Source organism: Histoplasma capsulatum, genomic scaffold (assembly GCF_000149585.1).
Source record: "Histoplasma capsulatum NAm1 scaffold_7 genomic scaffold, whole genome shotgun sequence".
Classification (NCBI taxonomy): Eukaryota; Fungi; Ascomycota; class Eurotiomycetes; order Onygenales; family Ajellomycetaceae; genus Histoplasma; species Histoplasma mississippiense.
The window spans coordinates 2,097,718-2,105,766 of NW_001813976.1; the positions used below are offsets into that span (position 1 = coordinate 2,097,718).

Here is an 8,049-nt window from a genome sequence, read left to right on the forward strand (position 1 = left end):
GGTATAGACAATTAATCTGCGAATTTATGTTGCCGTCAGTTAAACTAGCCTTTGCAATGAAACTAATGAAAAATATACGCCGGATATACCTTTTAGGCACACATTAGGTACCTGATCTCGGTATGCCCATCTTTAATTGCCCGCAATGCATGATTATCGTTCACCTGCAACATATACATTGAATGAAAATGCTCATTTCCTTCTGATTTTCCAGACGGGGAAAACGGAGTTTGATGCCATGCGGCGATATATCGATGAGTTAGCGGCATGACCGCTGGGTTTGCATATATCCCATCATCCACACCAAATCAACCGCGCGGGTATCGAAACATCTTTGTGGGTAAATGGGCGGAGTCACCCAGTGTACTGAACTATTTTGACTCAATATGTGTATATAATATATAGCTCTGATCTGGGTATAGATGCCTAGGGACTCAGAAGGAAGATGCACGGAAGGAGATACGATTGATAATAGAATACTGTGATAGTAATCATAGAAAGCAGAGAGCTATTCCCATTCGAAGCACTGTGTCCCGTGAACCCTATATACAAAATGAAATCGTACACATCTAGACCACCCCTAGGCAAACGCAACAAAAAGAAGAAAAGAAAAGAAAAGAGTGAGGGGGGTGAGAAGCGGAACATAAAAGAATAAACGATTAAATAAATGGCCGTAATGGCAATTAAGCCAACCCAAGCGAAGCCACCACAGTATATTTTAAGCTGTAATCAACAACCCCTGCATACCAGTATATACATACCGCCACGACCATCCTGCAAAATAACTTTTACACTCGCACGTCAACCCTAACCCTGAAGCCCAAAGCCCCAAAGCCCCTTCATACCTCTAACCCCGCTTCTTCTCCGCCTCCTTCGCCGCCATTTCAATAGCAGCATGTCTCTGTCTCCAGTTCTTATCCTCCTTATCCCGTATCTCCAACTCCTTCAACCACGCATCCCGCTTCTCCTGGTCCTGTTTCTGCTGCAGCGCCTTCTCGAACTCCTTGCGCTGCCTGCGTTCCTGCCCGTAGTAGATGCCGCCCGCAACAATGGCGAAGAGGGTAAATGCATGCCCGTATATACGCGCGCGGAACATGCGGTTCAGTTCGATGGAATCGCCAGCTTTCATGGATTTGTAGGCGCGCCAGAGGGCGTAGCTGGTTGCGGCGTAGCCTGTGATTGAAAATAGTTAATACGAGAGGGGCGGGGGTTAATGGGTAAGGAGAAGGACGTTGCTTTGTGTGTGTGTGTGTGTGTGTGTGTGTGTGTGTGTGAAGGAAGGGTCGGGTTGTTCCGAATATGTTCAAGGCCGGGGTAGATATACGGCTCGTTACCTATTGGGATAAGAGGTTCTTCTTTGATGCGACGTGTGAATTTCTGCCATTTTGTTTCCTGAAAGAATTCTCTGCGAAATTGTTGCGGGTTAGTTAAATTAATGGAGCTGGAGTTTCCCGGCACGCCGTAGCCGAAAAGGGGTTCTGTGTGGTCAACATACGGATGTGCGTCGAATGACGATGGGAGGGGTGTATTGCTCATATTGCGGGGTTGCGGCGATGCCAATTGGCACGGGGGAATGTGTTAAACTGGAGGGGTGTTGGCCGGAATTGGGTATTTCTCTCTTTTGTTCCTTTTTTTCCCCCGGCAAGGCCGGTGGGGACGGAGATGCTCTCAACGGCCCCCTTAACTGTCCTGTGTGAGTCTAACTCCAGGAGTCTATATTGGACTGAGGAGCGCGAGAGGCTCAGAGGATTGGTTGTGACTTTGTTAAAATCCGCATTAGATATCTAGTAGGTAGCCTCAGCCGTTGTGGAAACGGTGGAGAAATGCAAACTTCCGCGGATGACGTCGAAGCCGGATGCGCTAGTGTGGGTCTCATATCAAATTGGTGAATGCTCAAGAACTATGCCATCGATTGAAGGCAGGATAGGAACATGGCAAAGGAAGACATAACAGAAGAAAATGATGGAGCTTGAATATGTCAGTCCAGGCGAGATTGGTTTTAAAGAGCAACCATTTGTCTCTTTTCCTGCGAGTTATGAAAGTGGTGAGCAATCACATCAGTCTGATTCAACCACTCCTAAGCAACTAATCTTGAAATGGCAACACTATGGATGGGGTCCACCACTCCCCTATGAACGAGAAGATCGTGCGTTTGACATCCATGTTCTTGGATCAACTGCATATCGACGTGTGGAGGCCCAGTGAATCTGTGACACAGGGATTATTTATCCCGCGATGTCCAGGGAAATTCAATCCAAATCTATGTCAGCCTCACTTGAGAAAGCTTCTTGGGGGTGAACACCCACCAAGGATTCTATTCCCAGAGTAGATTCCAAACATGGAGATGATCAATCTTGGCAACTACACAGAAACATGGATGAGCAATCTTCTGGGTATCTGTGAGATTCGCAAAGCAGGTGTACAGTTTGGTGATATCGAGCCCAGGGACATGCTCATTGTCAAATATGACCCCAGTCCTGACCGAGTTGTATGAATTGATTCAATCGGGTGAATACTTATGATGAGCACCATATGACAGACAAACAGAAAAGTCTTTATAGCTGAAGTGGGAGTATCAATGGAGTACTTCAAGATTTATCTGATATGTCGTCTCACATCAATCACCCTCTTGTTATTCCTTCATATTCTTACCGTTCTTTGGCGTTCTACGATAAGGATGTTTGAAAGGGGAAACTCGACGAAACATACATTTTTCTATTGCACTTGACGGATTTCCTTTGATATCATTCCTGTACTTGATATCCCGGCTTGCATGGATGCAGACTTGATCAACCTCTAACGTTTCAAACTAGCATAGAATGATGGCTTGAATATCTCAAGCAATTAGAGCAGGATTACTAAACACCACTTGCTCAACTTCCCTTTTGCTCTCATCCCTCAAGAGATGTGAGAGGTTAGACCTGGGAAGCTTCTCTTCCTCTCTTGATTCCGCAGGGCAGAGGATACTACTGAAGCAAGCCACTTTCTTCCAGGTTAGAGCCATCCCTCTCAGGACAGGCGCGTCCTCAGAGCATTTGAGTCCCTGAGACATTTTCCCCCCAGAATCCCGAATGTCCCGGGGCAGGCCACAATTTCAGCACCAAGAATGGTCTTTCCTCAGGTTGTTCTTGATTTTTGGGGCATGAAGATTCTCTCAGGGTGTTTTCTGGACTGTGTCAAGCCTCATTTGGCCTACAGAAATCCTTATTTCTCAAATCGTCCTTTCACCCAGGGAGAGCCGCTTTTCTTCGCTCACAGCCATAAATTTTGCTATTTCCCAGGGCAACCTGTCGCCTCAGGGGATGACTGGGAAGCGTCAATTTGGGGGAAATAGTTAACTGACTACCACAAAAGCCCCGGGCCAAGGAAAAGTCTCGTTCGAATTCATCGGCCCATGCCAGAGATCTCTCGTCCCACCATTCTCGCTCTACTATCCTTGTCCTACTATTCTTATCCTAGCGTTTTCGTCTTGCAGTCAAACAATCCCATGGCGTGAAACTTCAATTTCCATTGGTCTTGAGAGAGCAGTGAGAACGCCCTTCACGGCTGGCCCACTGACACGTGCAAGATGGCTTGTGCCTGCCGGTTGGGGTCTGCAGAGAGGATTCGTCAGATAGGCGATTGCAAAGTGTGGCTGCAATGAGTCTTTGGAGCAAATTTACATTTTTCTAAGCCGCCCCAAAGTGGGCGAAGTCCAAAAGCTAGAAACACGAAAAGAAAGAAAGAAAGAGAGAAAGGTGGAATGTACTATAGGTTCCAAACATGCACCCAATTAGAATGACAATCATCCACACTGCACCAACTCTACACCCACGGACACCTTGATTTTGAGTCAAAGACCACAACTTTTGGTCGCTGTGGCTACGTTCCGAGGTGAGTGTGGCGCACAAAAAAACACTTGGTGGGAGAGAGAATAACACACTCTGCTGATGATAGAACACAGTGCCTCAGTTGAGAACACCCACATTGAACCAGAAAAGTGGGTGGTGCAGGAGTGAGCCCTGGCTCGCTCTGACTCACTGCAAAGTCATTTGGCCAAGCAAATCACTGCCAGTGCGCAACATGAATTCAACACTGTTAAATACCACATCACTTTCCTAGCCCGTCACTTGCTTCAACACACAGAGTGTGATTACAGAATGGCATCAGTAAAACAGTGTCTGAGCAATGATGAAGCATGATCACCGCGCGACACTCACAAGAAAACTTTCATTGGACATCAGTAAGTGAATTCAGTTGGATTTAAAAAAAAAATCTCGGACAGCAAAGCAAGCTGCCAACCAGGTTAATGACCATATTGCAGTGATGTATATCTGGCCAAGATGGCACTCCAAGGACTCGAGTTCAACCCCAGTGCCACAAATAAGGGAGCCATCATTGGTGATGAATATGCCAGCAACACAGGTGGCAGTGCCAAATCAACTGAAATGAAATGCTGGTGGGCGAGTTGCCGAAGTGTCAGCACAGCAAATGGATAACAAAAGGCCAGTGGTGGAGCCTTCCGCATCACTACAGGCATGTTGATGTCATATGGAGAACCCCATTGCAGAATTATCCAGCCATCTGCGGGATGTGGAGCTGAAAGCAATCCGGGGACTCTCTGAAGAAGCTGCCATGACTGAAGTCTTTCCATCCACCTCAGAACAAGATGATCAGGGGCAGGCCAGCAGTATTGCCATTTAACCAGAAACAGCCAATCACCCCCTCATCATTGTGTCTGCAGGATGGGAACAACAGCGGAAACCCACTCTTGGCGGAATCCACAAGATACAAAGGGCCAAGCCAACACAGCGAGATGTGAATCGAGCGGCCTACTGGGTGGATGCAATCAATGACAAGCTTGAAAGCAGATCAGACACTGAGCAGCCCGGGCTTGTAGATGATCCACCAACCACAGAGTCACCACCCATTGAGCCCATAGTGGCGGCTTCATTTGTGGAGCTGACACAGCCAGAAACAAGGGAGGAGGGTGCAGATATTCGATTTGACGTGACCACCGAGGATGTCAAACTCGACCAAAGCAACGGATGGACAGGTGGAGGCAGCCGAGTGGCCAGGGGACACCACGGCCCGTCACCCAATACAACTTCAGAAAATTGGCTGCAAGCTCGCTCACGGACCCTGATGGGGACAGTACCAAGGTCGCTGACAGGGAAGCTTGGGCGCGCACGATTCTGCTTCCGTCAAGCTCTAATACAGTTTACAAATTGATTAAGAAAGAAAAGAAGAAAAAGAAATTAGAAGAATATTGAAGATTGCATTATAATGAAGCACAGAGTGGAAGAACATTAGAGGTTACATGTGAGCAGGCGATAGGGGTTGGTTGCGTAAGCTAACTACTAACAAAGTGTCTTCTCTACTTTATTTTCAAGATATTATTCTTTAAATAATAGAGTATCATCTTATCAGCAGCAGCAGCAGATTGATCATTGAAGCTATTGAAGATTGTATCATGATGTTCAATAAGATATATAAAAAGATGATGACAACATTGCCACTGTCACACTCTTAAACCAAGCTTTTGAAACAGATAAATATATATCTTGATGACTTGTTAAATACATCAAAATCTCATTCTTGCAACGCATTTGAATAGTGCAATTTGATAATTACACAGATTTAACAAAATCCAATTAGTACTTGACAACTAGGCAAAAAAAAACTTTTTGTTCGTGCGCGGGGTGTTGCAATATCCGTCTCATGGATTCGCGCGACATGCTGGAAAATAATGGCGCTGCATGGATCATCGACAATGCTTGCAGCCTGCAGCCTGCAACCGGGATTAGCCGCATATTTCCCATATAGCCAAGCACTGTTGTTCCTCCCATGTCTTCGTAGCAAAGATCCAGCCCCGTCGCTTAATAGGGCAGTCCGATGATATCCAGGTCGGAGGCATAATCATCCATCCACCTGACTGAGAAGAATATTCCAACAATGTCGGCTCGCACTGTGTCAGACCGTTATCCTCGTTGTCTGCCATCGTGGTTGTCGGTCGTTAATCAGGAAAAGGAAGATAATTGTTTGCTTGTGGCCCGATGATGAGTCGTTCACTTCACTTAGGTATTGTGGCGGACGTAAAGCTTGCGAAAACAGAATTTTCTGCCACCCCCTGAAAAATAGTAGCAAAACACCGCAGAAATAACCAAAATATCCACGTATCTCTAGAATCATTCAAATATCATCCAATTCATTCAAATACGCACCTTTATCATCAAATCTGCACCTTTATCATCAAATCTGCCAATATGCCCCGCAACACCCACCGTTCTACTGCCTCGCAAGCTCGTAAAAGGACTCCAACTACCCTGCGCCTTCGTCTGTCCAAACCGCCTGTTCCGGATGTTCCGGATAATGACGAGAATCCAACTGATGATGAGAAGGAGGATAAGGAGGAGGAGGAGGAGGAGGAGGAGGAGGAGGAGACACAGTCAGAAGATCCTCGATTTCTGCGAACACCTACCCCTGAGCCTGAGATCTCATTCAGCTGTATGAACGGGTGATTATCAATGGGATAAAGGAGCCTATAAAGATCAAGTTACGGAATGTCACAACAAATGATATGACTGTCAGCTTCTATCGTATCCAATATCTCCCTCAACTCCTTCTTCATCTAATATTGTGTCTCCAAGTGAGATAATCAATGTGATGGTGATGAAATATATGATGGAAGGAATGGGAGGCATGGGAGGACTGAATTCAAACTTGTCATCGAATTCAAACTTGCCATCAAATTCAAACTTGCCATCGAATCCGAACCTGCCATCGAATCCGAACCTGCCATCGAATCCGAACCTGCCATTGAATCCGAACCTGCCATCGAATCCGAACCTGCCTCCTATTCGAAGTAGTCCAATCCCTCAGTTTGGTGAACACGCGGATCTGTTTATTGATGAGTTCTTCAACTGGTTGATGACAGAGAGACCTCGAAGAGCAGAAGCTCTTTTAACTGCAAAGAGCATTATTCAGAATGAAGGATTTGAACTGGATCATATACGGACAATGACAAATGAGCAGGTGGTTCAGTTGAATATTGGAATGGGTATATTCTCGATAATAAGAAATGGGTTAAAGAGTTCTATCTGGCAGTCACAGTTGAAGGAGATTAAATTGTCTTTATCTGCTGTTTGTAATGATGACAGCAGACTTCATACTGCTTCTGCTTCTGAATTTGAAACTTAGATATTATATATCATCATAATTGAATTGTAATCTGAATCTTTTTAAATTTTACAATACTATCCTATATGAGCCGATCTGAAATATCCTCTTGCATCTTCTTCTCCCATGAAATTCTCAACTGCATGATGCAAGAAGGCTTCAAAATCTCCATCAAACTGATTCTCTAACTGACATCTGTATCTTCTAATCCATTCTTTCAACGCGTGAAATGACTCCTCTATAGGATTATAATCAGGAGAATATGGAGGTAAGAATAAAAGTCCAATGCCAGCTTCTCTGCAGAGATCTCGCAGTGCTTGTGAACGATGAGAAGAGCAATTATCCATCACTAAGTAGTGATAACCTCGTTGGCATTTGGGCAGTATCCGGACACGTACAAACTCATTGAACCTCTCTGTATTATAGGACCCCTGATATATATCATAATCAAGATATCCATCGACACTTATTGCAGGTAAGATTGACCATCTGCGAGATCGTTTACAGGGCCTTCTAATGCGACAAGGGAATCCTCTGCTTGACCATCCATATCGTCGATCTGCAGTACGTTCATTCGCAGCACTCTCATCTAAAAAGATAAGTTGATCAGGTTGATACTGAGTAACTTGAATACGCCATTCAGCTCGAAGTTCTTCGTTGCGTTGACTGGCCACAGGTTCAACCTATATCAAATAGAACTGACAGATTAGCAGGTTCTATAAGTGACAATTGCAATAATTAATCACCTTCTTCCATGTCAAATTCAGTTTCTTCAACAATCTAGATATCGATCGAGGGTGGATATCAACATCAAATTCATCCTTCACAAAGCAGACAGCCTCATCGCGATATGCAGTTGGATATGCCTCAAAAAAGTCCTCCAAACCTGAC

The 8,049-nt window shown here is 45.2% G+C and overlaps 2 protein-coding genes across 2 annotated transcripts; one reads left to right on the top strand and one right to left on the bottom strand.

Moving 5' to 3' along the window:
* Positions 1–847: 847 nt before the first annotated feature.
* On the bottom strand, positions 848–1,536 carry HCAG_06251 (mitochondrial hypoxia responsive domain protein; the record flags this gene model as incomplete). The annotated part of the gene is made up of 3 exons (XM_001538596.1): positions 848–1,173; positions 1,335–1,405; positions 1,496–1,536. The coding sequence occupies 3 exons, from the start codon at positions 1,534–1,536 to the stop codon at positions 848–850; spliced, it is 438 nt and encodes a 145-aa protein (XP_001538646.1).
* Positions 1,537–6,245: 4,709 nt separating this feature from the next.
* On the top strand, positions 6,246–6,614 carry HCAG_06252 (predicted protein; the record flags this gene model as incomplete). The annotated part of the gene is made up of 2 exons (XM_001538597.1): positions 6,246–6,486; positions 6,571–6,614. The coding sequence occupies 2 exons, from the start codon at positions 6,246–6,248 to the stop codon at positions 6,612–6,614; spliced, it is 285 nt and encodes a 94-aa protein (XP_001538647.1).
* Between the last annotated feature and the right edge of the window lie 1,435 nt (positions 6,615–8,049).